At 44.7% G+C, this 22,251-nt stretch overlaps 1 protein-coding gene across 1 annotated transcript in view; it reads right to left on the bottom strand.

Annotated features, from left to right (window-relative positions):
- The window catches only part of LOC146822085 (fucolectin-like), a 586,672-nt gene that overhangs the window by 77,578 nt on the left and 486,843 nt on the right, over positions 1–22,251 (bottom strand). The window contains exon 3 of the mRNA XM_085613187.1: positions 8,188–8,491. Within this exon, the coding sequence (XP_085469313.1) occupies positions 8,188–8,491 (304 nt within the window). The remainder of the gene's footprint in view (positions 1–8,187; positions 8,492–22,251) is intronic.

Below are 22,251 nucleotides of genomic sequence, written 5' to 3'. Positions count from 1 at the left end.
GCCTAAACTCTGATGCGGTGGAGTGCCTAAACTCTGATGTGGTGGAGTGCCTATGAAGAGTATCTCTGAAAAGAAGGTGCTCAGCATAATAGGAGAACAAGCAGCATGGCTGCTAACACAAACAAATACAATTAAAAATAAATACAACGGAGTATGCATACAAGGAAAAAACAATTACTGATGGAATATGCAGTATGCCTTTGATTAAATCGGGTGTATTTGTGTGTGTGTGTGGCAGTGGCTGCTCACATAGGGCGTGCTGAGGGTGGTGAGGCGGGTCAGGGTGGGGGGGTAGTAAACTCAGACACGACGGAATGGAGGAAAGTAATTATTACATTCCTCCATTCAGTCATATGTCCGAGTACACTACCCCCACACCCTGCCCCTCCCCCGCCCCACGCCACCACCCCGCAGTGCGCCCTATGCGAGCGGCCACTGGTGTGTGGGCGGGAGTAGAAGCAGCGACGGGCGCACCCACTGTTTAACCCCTTCAGGGCGGCGCGGATTTCCGCGCCACGCTGAAGATTCCGTGCGCGGGCGGGCGGGGCCATGACGGAACGGTTCCGTCATAAGCACAGCCCAACCGACGTGCATAACGGAACCGTTCCGTCAAGCGCGTCGAAGGGGTTAAAGGAAATGCTGCGCTTGTGTTGGAAGGTGGAAGCAACGTCGGGAGCAAAGCCATTTAAAAATAATGTTAGCACACTGAGCCACCTATTTTAAACATGTGTTGCGCGCCAGTTATAAGTTTCTGTGGAGCCAGTATTTGTGTCGGAGGGCGGAATCAACGATGTGAGCAAAGCTATTTTAAAATAAAGTTAACACACTGAGCTCCGAAGTGCAGCCACATACCTTAAACAGCCGCTGTTCGCCTCTCATAAGTTTCTGCAGAGCCTGAATTTGTGTTGGTGGGTCATGGGAGGACGGAAGCAAGGAGGGGAGCAAAGCAACCATTCAAAAAAAATATTTGCATTGCAATAGGTCTTGCATTTAAATGCAAGACCTATGGCGTGGCCACCATTGTCTCGGGCTGCTTGAAAACAAAAGCGTGCATGGAACTCTGAATGTAAGCAAAGCACGTCGTGCTTGCAGGAGAAGAAACTCAATGAAGAAAATAGTGCTTACAAGACTAAATAACGCGTACCGTGTAACAACCGAAGTAAAGGGGCCAGTAGCCATGGGAGGTTACAAATGAAGAAAAAGTGGCACTAAGGAGGGACTAACAAATCAATTACTTAATCAGAAGCCTGCATTTACGAAGGACACACACAGAAGCCAATGTCAAATATTGGCAGAGAGTGGGCGGGGCTTCTCCTCCATAATCTACTACAGCAGTTTGCCAGAGCAGCACTTGCACGCTGGCTCAGGCTCAACCTAAACAAGCATTGGCATAGCCAACAGGTCTCGCTTTTGGGACCTTATAAGTATTAAGTTAAGCAGCACAATATTTGTGGTGCAACAACATTACTGTTGCATGGTTAAACATTTATAAGGTCCCAAAGGCGAGACCAATTGGCTATGCCAATGCGTGTTTTTCTTATGTTATGCCTCACCTCATTCGGTGCTTATCTTCAAACGTGCCCATTCGTTTTGAGGAACTTCTCTGTGTGCTGCACAAGCTGTAAAGTCCCTCTCTGCATGTGGTCTAACATTCTGCTACTTGCACCTGACTTCTCTATTTTATCTTCCAGCACACCTTTTCCAATCAGAACATCCTTGTGGGCTAAAAAACAGAATGTATATTTTACCTTTCTCTTTCTTTAACTTTAGTTCCAGTATGTTTCGTGCACAGATGTCTCACTAATCTCACTCTCCCGACCGTTCAAAACCGTAGGCTACGCATATTTTAAGATAATAATACATATAGTTTTACATATGTTTACCTTAAAGGTGTATCCTAAAAATGAAAGCATTAAAGCAGTGACGTTAATGCCGCCACCTCTGCAGCAGTGGCTGGGAAGCCTCAGGTACAGCCGCTCCCAGCTGTCAATATCTGAAAAGCTTCAATGTAGAAACACAACCTAAAGACTCGTATGTGACGAACTCAGGGGGCGGGGGAGGACATTTTGTGTCAGTAATGGTACTAGAGGGTTAGAATCTTTCAATAGACTGTCACGCATCATTAGCAAGGACGTGGCTGGCCACCAAGTTTCTAAAATAATCCGAACATTTCGTTCCACAGAGCTTTCTGTATGTCTCAACTGTCTGAGTCCAATATTAATATTCACATCAATTATCCTGACCATGCCCCGGCAAAAAGTATTTTGCTGTTGGAGCACTCCACATCTTCTGCAGTTGTGGGGGGGGGGGGGGGCAGGGGGCAACAACACCATAGAAGTGGTAAGAATGCAATGCACAAGCGAAAACCTGGCTCTTACTCCCACAAACACTGCTGTGCCAGATGCATAGGTACATCTGTTCTGCCCATAATGTACATGTCCCCTGCCAGGTGAGATAACATGGCAAAGACCAGCACATAAAAACAAACTGACATATCTCTAGGTGTGAGGGAAGTCTGCAGACAAGACGCTGCCAAGTCACCCACCCCCCACATACCACGTCAGTTTAGCACCACATTTTTTAATGATAGCTTAGAACTTATAGCTTGCAAAGTGTTTTGGCTTAAAAACCAAGGCTGTCTGAAGTTGTCAGTTGTTAGGCATGACTGCACCCTATAAATCGTTATTTTTGTGTGGATGCTGTTTGAAAGAACCACCAGCTGCTGTGCTTAAGTAGGAGCAGGCCAGAAATTCACTACACAGAAAACCCCTCATACACGTGCTACCATTGAGGAACAGCTGACGATGTATACAGAGAGATGTATAGACCGAAGTGGGGGTTCATTGTGGTGTCAACTTGCATTTGAGCCAAACTAGCACAATTTGTAGCTTGAAGAATATTGAAGGGAGGGGGAGGGAGGGGGGAGGGAGGGGGTAGGTGGGGGATGCTCCCTTTCTGTTTGGAAGGGTATGCGTGTATGATGAACCATATCAAACCAAGCACCAGAATTGCCAGTAGAAAAAGGGGAGCTATATAATTTGAGTTTGAGAAATAGAAGTGGGTGTACTTGAAACATTCCTAATTGCACACAAAAATCCTATTTTAAGTAACCACTAATTTGTAGATGCACTCTGTGACCTCACTTACATAATCTTCTACTAAGAATGACGTGATACAGTATCATATTAAACAACGTTCTGTGAGAAAAAAGTTATAGGATTTTTTTTAATTTTTAAAATCAGTATTTAGTGTAACATTGACATCAGAGAAACATGGCGTCATATGACTTTTGACCATCTGAGGTCTTGGAAAATCACATTACATGAAGCCACAATTAGAGAAAAAGGTCATGTGGCTTTTCACCCACCTGGCATCATTAGAAATCAATGACATGATCTAAATATTTGACTTTTGAGAACTGGTTATACAATCTGTGAGCTGGGTTGGCTTTGCTGTGTACTCTATCAGCTGCCTCCTCTTAAGCGCCCGGGCATCCTTTCCCTACCTGGGTAGTCGCACGCTATATTTGCATTCATTTAGTCATTCATTCACGTATCTGCTGATCAATGAACAAACCAGTTCTCTGGGACCAGAGTTTGAATACCGGCTTTGCCACTTCTGTGTTCAAAGGACTAATCAGTTTTACAGCTGCGTGCTGCAGGATTACAGGCTGCCAACGCTGGGCGTGCTCAGAAATAGCGTAATAGGTTCAATTCAGTAAGGAACCCGGATGTTTACATTTGTGGTTCAAAAAGGCGAGCCATAGAACAGAATGTCTTTACTGAGGAGAGGTGGGTTAATGATTACATTTACAGAGTTCACAACCAAGAGGCTCAAAGTTAAATCCTGGCTTCCCTACTTGAATGAATTACGTGCTCTTGGGCACATCACTTTATATGTCTTTGCCATCAGCCGATTTATCTTTCAGAAACTGTCAGCGTTCAGAGGAGCTCAGCTTACAGTTAGGCGCTATACCAGGGATTCAGGCAGAATAGTCATGCAGAGAGGAGAGCTGCTTTGGCGAGTGAAAAGCTTAAGCGCATGTTTTAAACTTGAATCTCACTGCTTGTGCCTGTTTCTATAAACCCTGCTGAGACTGTGATGAAATGGACTTCAACACAAATATTTAAAAAAGTAAAGCGCCGGTGCCGCGATTATAGCAAAAGTAAAGAAATATATATTTTTTTCTATTTCTTTACTTTTGCAGCAATCGCGCAACATCTATTTCTTTACTTTTGCTATAATCGCGGCACCCGCGCTTTACTTTTAACATGGTTAAAAGTAAAGCGGCTGGTGCCGCGATTATAGTAAAAGTAAAGAAATAGATGTTTTTTTCTATTCCTTTATTTTTGTAGCAATCGCGGCACCGGTGCTTTACTCATGGTTAAAGGTAAAGCGCCGGTGCCACGATTGCTGCAAAAGTAAAGAAATAGAAAAAAAATCAATTTCTTTACTTTTGCTACAATCGCGGCACCGGCGCTTTACTAAAAGGTAAAGCGCCCCCCAAATATAGAAATAAAACTAAAAGAAAAGGAACATCCAGGGACTTGGATACACTGGATGAACGGGGACTGGAAAGCAAATGAACACCACGGAGTGGGATGGGGCGCTAAAAGTTAGAATTTAAAAAAAACAAGCATGTGAGTGGTGTATGCGTGAAAAGAAGCCCGGGAGTTGTGTGCGCGCGTGCCGCAAAAGTGAAAGTGATCGCGATGCACTTAATGACCCATGACAGGAGGAAAGACAGATGGTGGCTTCGAGCGTGCACGCACGCGTAACCACAAGCTGATGGCCGGCAAAAGCAGGTGGTAGCACTTTGAAAACCCGCTTTCTAAATGTCTCGCAGAGCAGCGCATGCGCTGGCTCAGGCGAGACCTAAAAAACACTTTGAACTATATGACTGCCAAAAAATTAGCAAAGCGTGCATTCCAACTCTTTCAAGGCTGGTCCCCAGGAGTTTTTTCCTAATCACAACACTATTCTGCAAATCACCCATGCTCTACTCTCATCCTCAAGGACTTAAAGGCAAAGCTTTAACCTTTGATGTCAGAAGGAGATACCCATCCAGTCGCTGAAAGGCACAGCATAAAACAAAAAAACAAGCATTGGCATAGCCAATAGGTCTCGCCTTTGGGACCTTATAAGTGTTTAGCCATGCAACAGTGATGTTGTCGCACCAAGGATATTGTGCTGCACAACTAAACACTTATAAGATCCCAAAAGCGAGACCTATTGGCTATGCCGCGAAGGCATGGCTAAGGCAGAGTTAGGCGCCATCCGTGTTGCTGTGATATGGTAACTGTATCTGTAAGCTATCATGCCACAGATTGCTTTGTACATAAATGATGCCAGACTCGTGCGGAGCTTGGACGGGCGAGTATGTTTCCATGTACAGCGTACAACATGTGATTGGCGCACTATATTCCAACTTAGTGCAAATCTGGATTCTGCTGCTGTAAAAGGTTCCGGGTTTGTAGAACAAGAGCCAAAAGGACCTGCAGGATTCTGACGGATGGACTACCGAGCTGGCCAGCCTGGGAGTTCAAAGGCCATGCATGAGCATCCATTGCTTGGCCTCCCTGCTGAAGTGCAGAGCTTGTTGTGATGGTGGTTTGGGGGATAGAATGAGAGGCAGATGATTCTCCTGGTTCTGTAATGAATCTGATAACATTTACAGTCACACCCTAAAGGGAAAGGGGGATAAAAAAAAGTGCCCTGTTCACGCCAGTGAGTGAAAGACTGATAGAGCTGGTCAAGAGGTAGTCAGTCAGATGTCAGGCAGGAATTAGTCTGACTAGCAGGACTCTAGAGGGACAGTCATAGTTCAGTCAGTTTGGTGAATTCAGATCTAAGTAAGGTCTCTGAAAGGCCTCTGGAGTGAGTTATCTATCAGACATGTAACTTTGAAAGATGGGTAGTGCAGGTATCACCTTGACCCTTGGCGGAAGGCAGGCTCTCTTAACTTGCTTGCTCCAACCAAACTTAGGGCAGTATCTATGCCATGAGTGATATAGCCCCAGTGCTGAGGTGGGTGGTGACCTCCAAAAAAACGTTTGGGTACCTGCACTTATTTATATTTTATTATTATGCACTGAGACCCATGAATTTCATGGGGAATGTGAAAGGACGAGGTGAGTGGGCAGGAGAGGGCCAGGTGGAGTGGGCAGGAGAGGGCCAGGTGGAGTGGGCAGGAGAGGGCCAGGTAGAGTGGGCAGGAGAGGGCCAGGTGGAGTGGGCTCTTCCATACTGCCTACACGTAGAAACCACTCACAGTTTCCCGCCACTAAAAATACCCGCTTAAGCCGAAGCTTTTTAGGTTAAAAAAAAAGTCTACCAAGTTGCAATTTTATGCAATTGGCAATTTCACACGATCCCAGCAGTGGTCTGTCTTCTAATGGACTTATTCCCGTTGTGTATAAAACGCACACTGTCCATGCACTTTATGCAATAGCAGTGAAGCCACATCTCTACGTTAGGCCAGATGTGGAGATCACACAGAGGGCTGCTAATGGAGTCGGTTCCAGCGGGCTCCACAGTTGGCATGCACTTAGTTGAAAGTACGGTGCTTATTTCTGTATTAAGAATGAGTTAACACCCGTGGATTCTTGGGCCACCTTTCCAAACTGAGCACAGAACTTTCAAGTAAAGCATCTTTAACCTCTGAAGTTATTTCAGAAGGAGTTTGAGGCCATCTCTAAAGTTTCACATGTATTCTAAGAGAGTTTTGAAGGACAAAATATATTTGACTTTTGTACAAAAACATTACCTTGCATGTAGGGCTCCCAATATTTGATGTATTTGCTGCAGTTCACTCCCTCATTGCTTGGAATTTGAGTTTTTGGTCGCTAGAACTCAGAATATTCTTGGAGGGGAGCCATTGCTGCGAAAGTGAAAGTAATGGCCAGCGAGGAGGAAGAGATAAGAAAGGCAGATGGTGGCTGCGCCCGTGCCCGCTCACATGCACACAAGCTTCAGGCCAAGAAAAGCTTGTGGGTAGAACTTTGAAAAGCCCCTTAGTAAAAGTCGAGCAACAGCGCATGCGTTGCTGTAGGCTCGACCTAAAAATCGGGGCTTAACCCCGGCTTGAAGCTTGACTAAATTGTGTTACCTCTGGTAAATACTCTATTTGACTCAGCCTTCATTGTGGTCATTACCACACATGAGAGCACCTTCAAATATGTAAAATCAGAATGTGCACCTTACAATAACCTCCATAATGTTTGACATAATCTATAATGTTGCTCCATCTATAATAAGATACAGGCAACCTATAGGGAATGCACGACAACTGACTTGCCACTTAGTTAACTAGTAGCATTGTACTGGTATTTTCTTAGAGTTTCCAGTCGATGACCACAAGCTATTTACCCGTACTTAGTTCTGCTATGATTTTTTTGTACTACTCCTTGAGACGACAGAGGAAAGGGTGAGGAGAAATGAAGATAAAATATAGCAGACCTCATTACATGTGAAAAGATCGTGTTCATCTTCTGAAAACTATTAAGGAAATATTGATACAGGCCTGAGGTCCTCGCTGTCTCCACTCCCTGAAGCAAAACAGGTAACAGTGAGGAGGAGGAGCGGAGAAAGGGCACTTTGCATTATTTAGAGCACATCTTGGAAAGGTGGTCAAGCAGCGAAAAGACACACCTTTTTGCTGCCTAGGAAGGTCATAGCATGCTGTGTCCAGAGCCAGGAGGCAATAAAACAATAAATAACTCACAGAAGCAAAACATTTGCTATTTTTCTCAGCACAAAAACATGAAAAAGCGGGCTTTGCGCATTTTGGCAATTTTGGGCTAAAATCACGATTCACGAAATCGCAAAAAGCTGGGGGTCTGGCTATTATAATTCCCAAAATTGCTGGGCACACAATGATCAGTGCAGCATGTGCCTTAACCCTATTAGATATTTTGAAATGCAGTTGTTTTGTGGCCAATTAAGTAATCTAGAACAGATTTACTGTCACATATGTCCTGGTTGCCAATCTCTTTGCAGCATAATTTATTTTCAAGTGAATGTATACGTTGAAAGTTTGGCTCTGCTTTTCAAACTCCAGGGCTTGTGACTCCACCCCCTTTAATCCGCTACACCTCGACTGCCAATTTATACAGCTATCCCAACTGTCACCCAACAAGCAGTGTCATCTGTAAACGGCAACGAAAACTGAACAATTTATTACTTTACCTTGCATTGTTATTTCCATGATTTGTCAAAGAATTTCCGACGAGAATTTCTGCTCCATTCAGCCTTTCGGAAAGTGCATCTCTGCTAGTGATGACAATGGCATTAACTTTGTATGGTCTCAGCAAATCCACCCTCCACCAGGGATTATATTCTGCATTTGTATGGGAACAGGATCCATGAAAAAAATTGGAATCCTGATTTCCATCTACCGCGTTGATCGCATCTGACAGGAAATCTGCGCCATCGACATTTTTATAAAGAATGCTAGACTGGGTGGCTCGCCCACTCAAAGCCACATTTTCACCTGAAAGTAGACAAAACATTAAGTTGGAAGGGCCTCTGTCACTAGTCAAATCTTCAGAGCAAAAACATATTCATGTCATGACATTGCTAATAATAATACACTTGAATGGTACACAAATGTGTGAAGATAAGTGTCCTTTTGGTAAAGAAGTTTTTACATAATTAATACAGCACCCAATCAAGGGTCAGGTCTAGGGTTGATTCTAACAAAGAAATATTAATAGAGGAGACATTAGGAACAATTTACAGTTGAATTGAGTTAGCATAAGTAAATCTGTGCTGACTTGCATAACACACCAACATGACCATTCTCAAAGAAACATTTGCTTGTTGTCCACTTCAAAGACATTGCACACAACTTGGCTATCCACTTTTCAGTGTTTAATTTTTTTAATGAGTTTCAGTGGTGTTTTCCTAGGGTTTTCATAACCTTTTTTAAATGGTAAACAACGTTTACCACAAAACCTTTACTCCGCATACCATTACTCCGCAAGTCGGAACAACGACTTGCGGAGGGGGGGGGAGGTGTTGGATTTAAAATCCAACACCTTCCCTACTGTCCGCACAGACTGGAGTTGGAATAGTAAATTATACTATTCCAACATCCAAACCCCCGCCTCCGCTAGTCATTGTGTCCGACTTGCGGAGTAATGGTATGCGGAATCAAAACGCGCCATGTTAGCTTTTTGCAGTGTTTGTGATAGAGCACATATTCAGTTTAAAGTAGAAGTAATGCCGGGTATGTTAGTCCAATTGACATATGTTAGACTGACTTAAGCAAAGAAAGTATGTGTATTGTACCCTCACACACTTACATCTCATTACCCTCTCTCACAACTCCTTACTTCTCACATTCACTTTGTCGGGAGTCCATCTGGTTTTTCAGTACTCCTAATTGATCAAAAAATTAAGATTGCTATATTCAAATGCTCTAATAAACATATTCCTGGACACAGTTAGGGTTCACTCACCTACTCCTTACTGAGTAGTATGACATTGTATGGCTGATCAACTTCGCCAACGGCATAGTATTACCTTTTGAAGCCTTTAAACGTTTGAAGTGCACCAGATTAACTTGTGACCCTTCATTCAAAGGCACCTGAACCGCGATGTTTTACGCATGCTCACCACTGCTTTTCTGACTCTTTTTCTGACTACATTAAGGTGGTGCAGAGGTTGTGTGGGTGTTCAAAGCTGCCCAGTGTCCCCATGACAAATGTCTCAATTTAAACCAGTCCTGACATTTCAGAAGACATTAAATTGTAATGTTGCTGTTAACATTGTAACTATAGAGTTAAAAACCCCATCAATAAAGTGCAGTTGGGTAAAACATCAGGATTAGCTGAAAGTACGTAACAATGCAGCTATGAATCTTGAAGGAATGTGCAAAGTCTTGTGTTGTGTTTTCATCAACTATCCCATGTGCATGGAGACAGCACTCTTTTCCCAGGTGCCAAGATGCTTATGAAACAGTCATTTCACACAAGCAGTGAAAGAATTAAACATTGCCAAAAGATCAAATATAATTTTAATACTCCCAGATTCGAGACACTGTATACAACATTTATATCACACCTAAACATGTGTCTAAATCCTGCACCTCTAATCCAAGCACACAAGAAATGGAGGAAACAAAACGAAGAAGATACAATATTTAGTTATATCCCTAAACAAGAAAACTCAAGCAGAATGATCTTAGTCCAGTATTTATTGCACTACCTTGTATAATAAAGCTACAGTGTTTTGGTCCCCCCAGAAAAAATAACAAATAACTCATTCTTTCTCACTTTCCTTTTGTTGAATTCTGTGGCTTTGTAGGCATTTATCAGTGTTTATATGTTTACGCTGATGAGAGCTGTTTCGCTTTCGATTGGATTTTATCAGTTATTATCAGTTTAAACAGGATAGCCCTCACACAATGCTTGCCACTTTTACCTGCAGCACCTCTAAGTGCTCTTAATTAAAAGTGCAATGAGCTCCATCCAAATTTACCATGCTGCAGGACTGCTTCATGAGGACAGCCACTCTACATGGATCTCATACCCTAAGCGGTGGCACTTTAAAGCGGGCTCCTGAGGGTTACATCTTCGCTTCCTCAGGGATAGAGTTCAACCTTCTCCATCAACCCGTCTATCCCTTCTCCAGGTGGGACAGCACAGCCAGCCTTCATTGAAAGGCAAGGGATGCCACTGTCTCTTCCATAACTATGTATGGGCTGCCTGTGCAGCATAATGCATCCAACTTCCTCAACATTTCCATACCCACGTTGTAAACCGGGACCTGTGCACTGTGCTGTTCTAGTACAAATGACTGTGGAGTACTTTGCTTAGCATATCTGCGCTACAGGTTCATACATCAGGCCCAGAAAACCCTCTTGCTGCAAATTGTTAGAAAAGGTTTGTACTATTGATGGCTCTCCTGTGTTATGAGCTGTCATAGTGTTGTAGCCAACGGGAGCAGTGGAGAGTGCATTGTAATTCTATCCCAAGGAAAATGCCCATATGCAGTAAAACTGAAATACTTTCTATTGCTAATAAAGACTAGCACTGGCAAAGCCACTTAGGGGCTCATTAGGATGGAGGAAGGACCGCCACCGCCAGCCATGTGGTGGCGGTCCTTCCGTACGCCGACAGCGAGTTTCCCCCACCAAATTAGGATGGCGGGGGAATCTCACTGCAACCGTGGCGGTCGCAAAGACCGTATGCCACAAAACCGCCACAGGCAATCCTCCGGACTGCCTGGCCGAACAGTCTTCACTGGTAAAATGGTGGCGGTGCCTAGCAGGCACTGTCCGTCAAATTACGATGAAGGCTGGAGACAGCCTTTCCATGGTGGTGGAACTGCCATGGAAAGGCTGGCTGGGATTGGGTTTGGGGGCCCAGTGCGGGCCCCCCTTGTGTTGGGGAGGTGTGGGTACTTCACAGCACTAAGTGGCAGGCACCGTCTGGTGCCTGACACTTAGTGCTGTGAAATGCACAACATAGCATTTTAGCATCGCGGCGGCTGCTGCTGTCAGCAGCAACTGCCGCAATGTTAAGATGCAGGATCCGAACGCCACGGTGGCGATCTAGGTCGGAAGGGATCTGAATCGGATTCGGAATTGGCTAAACCGATCTGGAGCCCTTGTTCCTCACCGAATCGCTCACAGTTCTGAATGACCAAGTACGATGCCTGTAAAACCTTAGCGCTGACCAAATCGGTTCCAGAAGGCATTCGGAGAAATAGAGCCTTCAGGAGCCGAATCCTACAGCTTTATGGGCTACGTTTTCCAAGCGAGCAAGTACAGGAAGCATAGGTGCGTAAGGTGGGCAATTGAGCTTGATGAAGTAAGTAAAAACACCGACTTAGAGCAAGGACTTGTTCCTCTTCTTTTTTCAAATCCACATGCCGGTCATTTCATTTGCTTCCTTGTCTCTTTCCTTTACCTACCTCCAGAGTTTGACAATAGCCAACGCCCCCGACGGGATCCATGGGGCAGGACATTCCTCTGTCCCAAGTAAGCCGGGAACTTGTGGTTCCTTCTCTCCTCTGTGTTTGTCCTCATCGAGACACCACGGTGGTAGTGTTTCTTTTATCATGCAGAATCTCCAAAGAAACTTGTTTATTTGTTATCCCAAAACAACGGATGTTACAGGAATCACTGCAACGCCCACAATACATTGACTATTTGTGGCTAATCAGTTATTTTCCGACGGTTTCAAAGCTAGACACGTGGGTGCACATCACAAGAGCACAATACTTTGACTCATTAGGCACCATAATCTGTAGAGCTTATCGAACAGCATGGCTGAAAGCACTGTTGTTCGCACCTGGTTGCTGAATGCCTCTCAGAGTGTGAATTACTGTTTTATTGTCATCTGCTCTTGCCTTTCACAGATTACAATTACTTTTCAGAGAATGCTGAGAAGGTAAAACTGTAAGTTTGCGGTTTCATTGCGACACAGGGACAGGTGCACCTTAGTGTGTGCATACCTCTCATGTCACTATAGGTCCTGAAGAAAGCCTAGCGATTATGCACATTGAGGTTGAAACATGTAAACCGTAGTTTTGTCACTTATTTCATCCATTTGATGTCACGGGCCAAATTATACCTGACAGGACATCCTCCTTGGTTTTAAACTTTCCTTATTGCTCCATTAAAAAAATTTAGGATTTAATATAGGCTATTTTCATTTTTTTCACCACCTTTCATGTTGCACTGTCTGCTGTAATCAGGCATTGTAGCACACCCAAACGGCATTCGACCACTCGGGTGGGGACCCTATGATGTAGCATGTCACCAACCAGGTTGGTGAGTGAGGGTTCTTATTAAAGAAAACTTGTTTTTTCTAAGGAAAACTTTTTCTTTTTAAGGAATATATTTTTATTTTTTCCTCCTTTCATCCAATGACCTCTTGCATCAGGTGGAATAACTCCCTCTATGGTTGATGATTTTGATTACCCAAGGGGACTGGGAGTAGTTCCATTGTACCCTTTCTCTCTTTGTGTTTGATTGTTGCCTCCCCTAATTATTCATGATATGAATGACACAATTGTTCTAGCCTTATCCAGGTATTTTTATCCCAGGTTCCATTTATTAAACTAAAACTGCCAGCTGAGGCCCACACTATGGGCCATTTCGTCATCTGCTCCAGGGGAGCGCAATAGAGGGGATTCAATGGTCCATCAGATATGGCCACTGTCTGCCTTTTCACTCTCTGGCGATTGCCCCTGCCACTTTAGTATGTTGTTATGAATATTGCCATGCCTCAATTGATGCAATTCATTGTTGGATTATTACTTCTGCTTTTTTAATTATGATTATTGCACTTTGCAAATCATGTTTGTAATGCACTTTGTTTATTCTGTCTTCTTGATCTTTTTAGGTCATTAAGAACATGCTACATTAATTTGCTTACTTTCTTATCACTGTATTTAACTTTGCACTCTATGGTCGGACTGTCATCATTTTAAGATAGTTGGCGTTTGTGCCATTGCTTTGTTTTACTTGTGACACTTTTGAATTTGCTTTTATTTTTATGTACTTTTAACCAAAATAAAGTAATTACTACTATTGTTGGGTGTGTATTTTTGTCATTTTAAATGTATTTCACTTTTTCTACTTTAATTTAAATATTTATGTGTATATATGATCATTCTGTGTGGACCTCATGACTGCTGTTACTGCTTTCACTAGAACCAGCAGAAAAGATATTAGGAGTTTCCTACATCATAGTAGAGCAGCTCAGCGCGTCAGACAGAAGTAAGTAATTACAGAGAGTACTACAAATCCCATGATGTTTTGGGGATTATGCCCAGACATAATGATATTACATCTTTAAATATTGTGGGGCTTATTTATGAGCCCTTTGCGCCACCATTGCGTCACTTTTTGTGACATTGCGGCGGTGTAAAAAATGCACCACTTTTTGCCATATTTACAAAGTGGATGCGTCACTTTGTAAAGCCCTGAGTTACATTATACCTGGGTCAGGTATAATGAATGCAGGGGGGAAATTTCTCCCCAACAAAGGGTCGTAGATGTGGCAGGAAATCCATGAGATTTCACTATGCCACTTCTAGGACACCACTGCGTCAAAATCTTACGCCTGCCTCACAGCAGGTGTAAGACTGACACAGGTCCCTTCAACATGGGGCTTGCCCATGTGTAATGACCCATTGCTGGAGTTACGGTGCTGCGACGCACTCCAGCAATGAGTCATTACTGCGCCTACAGATACGTCAGCATTCCTGATGTATCGTTAAATCCTTGTGACATGGAGCACCATACAGTAAATACAGCGCATTCATCATGTCGCAAGGAGGGCGCACTGAAAAGTGTTGCATCGCTGTTTCATCGCAGCGATGCCACACTTTTCATAAAAAAGGCCCTGTGTAATTTATCATGGGAAGTGTAAGATCATCAGGCTGCAAGATGAATTAGACACTTTTTCATAATTTTTACTCGGCTGTGAATACATCCTCTGGTCAGTATGTTATATGACAGACACGTGGGTCTCCCTTTGCCTTGTCATTGATTCCACAACTTAACTGTGACAAGCTGAGAGGAGAACAGGGAATAGTGGGCAGACGTGGGGGAATGGGGCAGACTGAGGGAAGGTGCAGACTGGAGAGAACGGACAGACTAGGATTAAAGTAGCCTGGCAAAGTGGAAAGTTGGCAGTATTATGGGAAAAAGCAGTAGATAAGGGAAAGTGGGCAGCAATGCTAAGAGAAAAATGGCAGACTTGGGGAGAATGGAGAAGTGAAAGATTGAGTTTAAAACAAACAGGTAGATGGGAAAGTGGGCAGGCTGAGAAAAAAATGGGTAGCCTGAATGGGTAGTAGGCAGTTGAGGGAAAAACCGTAAAGGTCTGAGGAAGATCAAGTAAATTGAGATAAATTGAGGGGAAGCAGGATGAATGGGTGGATAGCAGACAGTCTGGGGTAAATGATTGGATGGATAAGTGAATGGATAGATGGGTGGAAGAGTGGATGGATGAGTGAAAGGATGGCTTGGGTGAAAGAGTAAATGGTTGGATGGATGGATGGATGAATGATAGCATGGATGAATGATTGACGGAATGGATGGGCGAATGGGTGAATGGATGAGTGAAAAGAAGAATGTAAAGATGGTGAGTGAAAGAATGCATACATGAGTGAAAGGGAGGGTGGAGAGCTGGAAGAAAGATAGATGGATGATATGAGTGAAAGGGTGAATGGGTGGACAGATGAGTGACTGGGTGGATGGATGAGTAAGTGAAAGGATGGCTGGATGGGTGAAAGGGTAAATGATTGGATGGGTGGAAGAGTGGATGGATGACTGAAAGGATGGCTTGGGTGAAAGAGTAAATGGTTGGATGGATGATCAAATGAATGGATGGGTGGATGAGTGGATGACTGAGTGGAAGGATGGATTGGGTGAAAGAGTGGATGGATGGATGGATGGATGAGTGAAATGGTGGATGGAAGAATAGATGATGGATAGGTGTGCAAATGGTTGAAAAGCTTTGGATATGGATGGGCACACAGATGGAAGGACAGAATGAATGGTGAAAGACTGAATGATGGATGAAAGAATTAATAGCTGACATTCTGAGTGACACTCAACTGCTACTTGAATGTTACACTAGTAATTGTAAATGTTTGCTTGTTTTGTTTTAGGTGTAAGATTTTAGGGAGAGTCGCATAGAGCCATGAGCTGTGCTTGAGATGTATATTGTTACAACAAACAAATGATGGACGGAATGCTGACAATGCAGACATTCTCCCCCAGTCAAGAGATCTGGGTTAAATCCATCGTTCTTTTGCCCACTACGCCACCCCAGTTTAGACATGGCCATATGCAAATCAGTCTTGACCCTGTGCCTCATGGGAACAGTCCAGCCCGAACTGCCAAGCCATGTCTTCCCTGGACCGGAATCTAGCATCCTAGGACCGGTTTCTGGCTATCAGCCGTCATCAGCCAGGATAGCTTGACTCCAGTGGCGTAGTGAGCACGGGTCCCACGTCTGGGAATACCCATCCCACTTAGGGCGAAAAGCGTTACAACAAACAAATGATGGACGGAATGCTGACAATGCAGACATTCTCCCCCAGTCAAGAGATCTGGGTTAAATCCATCGTTCTTTTGCCCACTACGCCACCCCAGTTCAGACATGGCCATATGCAAATCAGTCTTGACCCTGTGCCTCATGGGAACAGTCCAGCCCGAACTGCCAAGCCATGTCTTCCCTGGACCGGAATCTAGCATCCTAGGACCGGTTTCTGGCTATCAGCCGTCATCAGCCAGGATAGCTTGACTCCAGTGGCGTAGTGAGCACGGGTCCCACGTCTGGGAATACCCATCCCACTTAGGGCGAAAAGCGTTACAACAAACAAATGATGGACGGAATGCTGACAATGCAGACATTCTCCCCCAGTCAAGAGATCTGGGTTAAATCCATCGTTCTTTTGCCCACTACGCCACCCCAGTTCAGACATGGCCATATGCAAATCAGTCTTGACCCTGTGCCTCATGGGAACAGTCCAGCCCGAACTGCCAAGCCATGTCTTCCCTGGACCGGAATCTAGCATCCTAGGACCGGTTTATGGCTATCAGCCGTCATCAGCCAGGATAGCTTGACTCCAGTGGAGTAGTGAGCACGGGTCCCACGTCTGGGAATACCCATCCCACTTAGGGCGAAAAGCGTTACAACAAACAAATGATGGACGGAATGCTGACAATGCAGACATTCTCCCCCAGTCAAGAGATCTGGGTTAAATCCATCGTTCTTTTGCCCACTACGCCACCCCAGTTCAGACATGGCCATATGCAAATAAGTCTTGACCCTGTGCTTCATGGGAACAGTCCAGCCCGAACTGCCAAGCCATGTCTTCCCTGGACCGGAATCTAGCATCCTAGGACCGGTTTCTGGCTATCAGCCGTCATCAGCCAGGATAGCTTGACTCCAGTGGCGTAGTGAGCACGGGTCCCACGTCTGGGAATACCCATCCCACTTAGGGCAAAAAGCGTTGCAACAAACAAATGATGGACGGAATGCTGACAATGCAGACATTCTCCCCCAGTCAAGAGATCTGGGTTAAATCCATCGTTCTTTTGCCCACTACGCCACCCCAGTTCAGACATGGCCATATGCAAATCAGTCTTGACCCTGTGCCTCATGGGAACAGTCCAGCCCGAACTGCCAAGCCATGTCTTCCCTGGACCGGAATCTAGCATCCTAGGACCGGTTTCTGGCTATCAGCCGTCATCAGCCAGGATAGCTTGACTCCAGTGGCGTAGTGAGCACGGGTCCCACGTCTGGGAATACCCATCCCACTTAGGGCGAAAAGCGTTACAACAAACAAATGATGGACGGAATGCTGACAATGCAGACATTCTCCCCCAGTCAAGAGATCTGGGTTAAATCCATCGTTCTTTTGCCCACTACGCCACCCCAGTTCAGACATGGCCATATGCAAATCAGTCTTGACCCTGTGCCTCATGGGAACAGTCCAGCCCGAACTGCCAAGCCATGTCTTCCCTGGACCGGAATCTAGCATCCTAGGACCGGTTTCTGGCTATCAGCCGTCATCAGCCAGGATAGCTTAACTCCAGTGGCGTAATGAGCACGGGTCCCACGTCTGGGAATACCCATCCCACTTAGGGCGAAAAGCGTTACAACAAACAAATGATGGACGGAATGCTGACAATGCAGACATTCTCCCCCAGTCAAGAGATCTGGGTTAAATCCATCGTTCTTTTGCCCACTACGCCACCCCAGTTCAGACATGGCCATATGCAAATCAGTCTTGACCCTGTGCCTCATGGGAACAGTCCAGCCCGAACTGCCAAGCCATGTCTTCCCTGGACCGGAATCTAGCATACTAGGGTTTCTGGCTATCAGCCGTCATCAGCCAGGATAGCTTGACTCCAGTGGCGTAGTGAGCACAGGTCCCACGTCTGGGAATACCCATCCCACTTAGGGCGAAAAGCGTTACTGTACTGGGGTGAATGTATGACATTGTTCTGCATTCTGTCCATCAATTGTTGTTTTTGCAATTGTCACCCCGAGTGGAAAGGGTATGCTCAGACGTGGGTCCCTTGCTCTCCATGCCACTGGAAATCAAGCAAGCCTGGCTGAAGACGGCTGAAATGCCAGAAACCGGTCCTAGGATGCTTGTTTCCAGTCCAGGGAGGACCTGGCTTGGCAGTTCGGGCTGGACTGTTCCCATGAGGCACAGGGCCAAGACTGATTTGCATATGGCTGGGTTCAAACTGGAACGGCATGGTGAGCAAAAAAACGATGGATTTAGGCCCAGATCTCTGTACTGGGGTGAATGTATGACATTGTTCTGCATTCTGTCCATCAATTGTTGTTTTTGCAATTGAGATGTATATTGTGTTTGTAGAAATAGGCAATGCGTCAAAAATGAACTATGTGATAGTGTACTGGCAGTGCATTCTTTAAGAACGCTGCAGGGAAAAGCACCTTTGTGACTCCCATCAGCTCGTGCAACTCTCTGCGAAGCCCCCATAAGCAAAGTCAGAATCCATATTTTAAGTTCCACTTGCTGAAACACTCATAATGCGTTCCCTATAGTGGGTTCATCACAGCAATACTCCCTTTAGTTCACCTATGCGTGCCGCTTTACATCTCACAATGACACTCAGATATGAGATGCTAAAAACAAAGTCTATCCAAGCAGATCTTCCTGACCACTTCTCTCACCAAACAAAATATCAGACTGGACTACCCACTGCAGTAACCATAAACATAGATTATAATCCTATGAAATACCACAAAAAGACCTGCACAGTTGCTCAAAGCTGCACGCATACCGAAAAACTGTGAAGTGCACGATTGTCTCAACCTAATATAAAACTTATTTTGACTTGTACTTAAGTGGTTGTCTATTTACTTACTTTTATACTGTCGTGCAATTTCCTCTGATGTGTCTGTAAAACTTCCCTTTCATCCCGAAGTTTTGTCCTGAATTTTGTCCTTCTGTCCTGAATTTTTGTCCTGCATTTTGACCTTCTGTCCTGAATTTTTACACTTACCATCCTGAATTTGCACCCATGCCAGTTGGTCACCCTCCCCTCGCTTTTCAATTGGCCGCCTAGGGCGTCAAACGAAACCGAGATCTGCTAGGACCCCCCTTCACTCCGGCCGTGTGGCGGCAAATGCAGGGACCCCCACGGGCAGCCACAGGGCTAGCTACGCCACTGAAGTTCTGGGAGAACAGACTGAATGGGGCTACAGCAGGCAGGCTCAGCATAAAGTGGCTTTGCTCAGGGGAGAAAAGGCTAAATGGAGGGAAGCAAGCAGGCTCAGAGGAAGAGAGCAAACTGCTGTATTCTCGTTCATTAAAAAGTTTATTGAGACTCTGAGAGTTACAAAGGTTAGCTTCTTCCAGGGAGAGAAAGCCTGGGCTAACTGCCGCTCCCTGGAATCTTGGCATGTTCTCCACCTCACATTCCACTCAGGGAGTCCATGCCAAGACGCCACAAAGATGCCACACATTGTCCTCCGTTGAAGCAACAAATAAAGCTGCATACCATCAATAATAATCAACACAAAGACAAATAACTTAGAAACATTAAGGAAAAATTAATTTAAAAACATTATAGGTTGATACTTTTCGTATTCTAACTCAGTATATATCTGTAACCATTCATATGCTGGTTTTACAAGCACTTTACACATCCCCCTCTGATTCTCCAACAATTCCGAGTCATTACACTACACTGAATCATGTGAGCTACGCCCACCCCTAAGAATAAAAGTTACATACATTTGGTCTTTCAGGGGCAGATTTATGAGCCCCTTGCGCCACTTTTGCGTCACTTTTCCCATGTTAAAAGTGACGCAAAAGTGGCGCAAGGGGCTCATAAATCAGCCCCTCAGTGTCTAAGATAGAGCCAGGTGCTGCCTAGGGGGCCACAGTGGAGGGGTACACCATGCAGGGGTGGCAGGAAGTGATCAAGGGCTTAGACAATAGGCACCCTAACAAATGAGGAGTTGGCCTAATGGCTTGGGCGCTCGACCTCGGACCTGGGGAACTGGGTTCAAGTCTCGGTAATGCCGCTGAACATCCTGTGATTCTGGGCAAATCACTTAATCTCCCCATAACTAACAAAAATGAATGTGTCCTCATGTAACGTAACTGGTGCTATGTAAAGCGCTCTGATACCTGATTGGATTCGGGTCAAGTTCGCGCTATATAAAACTCTACAAAAAAAAAAAAAAAAGAAAATGCAGGTTTGTGCATAGGAAATAAACTCAATAACTTCTGATAATTGATGTTTACATTACCTCTGATTGATGATTCCACGATAAGCAGCAGCGCGCTGACGAGCACAAGTACAGCTTTCATTCTGTGAAAAGAAACATCAACTTTTAACCATTGAAATTAAAAGGCAGCAGAAGCCACCGCGGACGTGGGCGAGGCAAGGCTGGCGAAACGGAGGAGTGAGCAGGATGGGGTGAAAAGGGGACCATATGATGAGCCCATCATTGAACGTGACAGCCTCAGATGCCTGGAACTTTATTTGTTTTCAACTTTTAGTCCCCGCAGGAGTCAGAACGATTTGTATGAGGAGCATAAGAACAAAACACAATTTACATTTGATAAAAACATATTAAAGTAGAATTCCACCTACAAATCCCCTTTGGCGGAGGGGGTGTGAGTCGCCTCACAAGTTTGGAAAGAAAGATGCTTCTAATTAGGTATTTCGGTGCTTTGTCAACAGGTGGTCGTTGAGGTTTTTTTAGTCGCCTCGTGTAGGGTGCACTTCCTGCTGGTGTGTGCGCTTCCCATCACCCAGACCTCTGGCTTCTCACAATTCGAGGACCCCACAATGCTTCATTTCTAGGCTCAGTATAACATGTATTAGCTTCTGTTCTCTATAAGTGATCCACGTTATGTTATATATACTGAGTGCTTCTAAGGGAAGCCATTATAGAGATGCGAGAACATTGGTGATATGGCCACCGTTTTAGGTCTAGCGTTAGCCAAGACCGTTTCATTTGACAAAAATGATAGCCCTGGCTAATGTCATTGTGAGGGACAACCATTCTGCTCTTTGACATGGAGGGCATCCTCCCTGAAAGTAGTTCTCCTCCCCGCAGGGACTACTATGGTTTTACTTTTAACATCGAAACATAATTTTGCTTTTAGACAATTTTCTTTAGGAGTGCCCAGAAGCTCCTCCAACAATAACTTTTTACAAAAAGCATGACAAAAAAAAAACACATTGACAAAGCCTAAAGGCTTTCATTCAATGTCAGACCCCCAGGCTTTTCCAATGCTTGTTTGCGTTTATAATGAGACATGCTGCAGAGTGAATGCAAACTTGCTTTCTTCTGGAAGGCCAGTAAGGAGGAAATGTCAACAGTCAACATGGACGATCACTAGGGCTTGCAACACCATGCCAAGATCTTTTTTGACATGAAGGTTATAAAGGTTCTTCATCGTCTGAACTCCTGCTCTTCTGGTCTTAAGTCAAGTTAGAGGGTTTCTGTGGTAAAGTCAAGGGATTAGGAGTTGTAACAGTGTAGGTCAAGTCATTGGGTCTGGCACGAGCCAAGACATTTTAATTTTGATAAAATATATAAATCTAGACATACAAATGTACAGGAGCTTTTCATACAGCCCTCTTCATCCATTGTTCAGCTGTACTGTCAATCACACCTTCCTTCTGCCCACCATAGGCTGCAGCAAGGGTCAGTGGGTCAGCCCATTTGTGCTATTGGTTTCCTCATGTGTGAGTGAAGGCATTCTGCGCAAGAACAGTGTTGACACACCCATGGGAAATAGTCCTGTTTAGTGCTACTGACTGGTCGTTCAATGCATCCCTTTCAAAAATACAAAATTGTTTCATTTTGTTTTGCTAAGTAATTATGTGAGGGCATTGCAACTCCCCAAACACTGCTACCAGGCCCTTGCTGGTGCGTTCATTATGCCACATACCGTGTGGGCACTGCAACCATGACATGTTTCTGACTGGGTGTTATGAAAATTCTAAGGTGGATGCCAAAACATTGTGAGTGGTTTTGGGGGGAGCAGACAGTGGTTCAGTGGACCGTTCCACGCTCCCACTGGTGTCTTCTGTTCCTAGAACATTTCTATTTCAAATGCAGCAACTATCTCTTTAAAGGACTTATCTGTTTTAAATAACAATTCCAGGCATGAATGGAGGTCTATTGTCCCTTGTAGACCTCCATCAACATGCTCACAGTCATTCACAAGGGATTACATTATGCATCCGATGCCATTATTAATAGTAATGCAGGT

Source organism: Triturus cristatus, chromosome 6 (genome assembly GCF_964204655.1).
Source record: "Triturus cristatus chromosome 6, aTriCri1.1, whole genome shotgun sequence".
In the NCBI taxonomy this organism is placed as follows: domain Eukaryota; kingdom Metazoa; phylum Chordata; class Amphibia; order Caudata; family Salamandridae; genus Triturus; species Triturus cristatus.
Note: the sequence above shows the minus strand (reverse complement) of the source record. Positions and strands in the feature narration are given on the sequence as shown.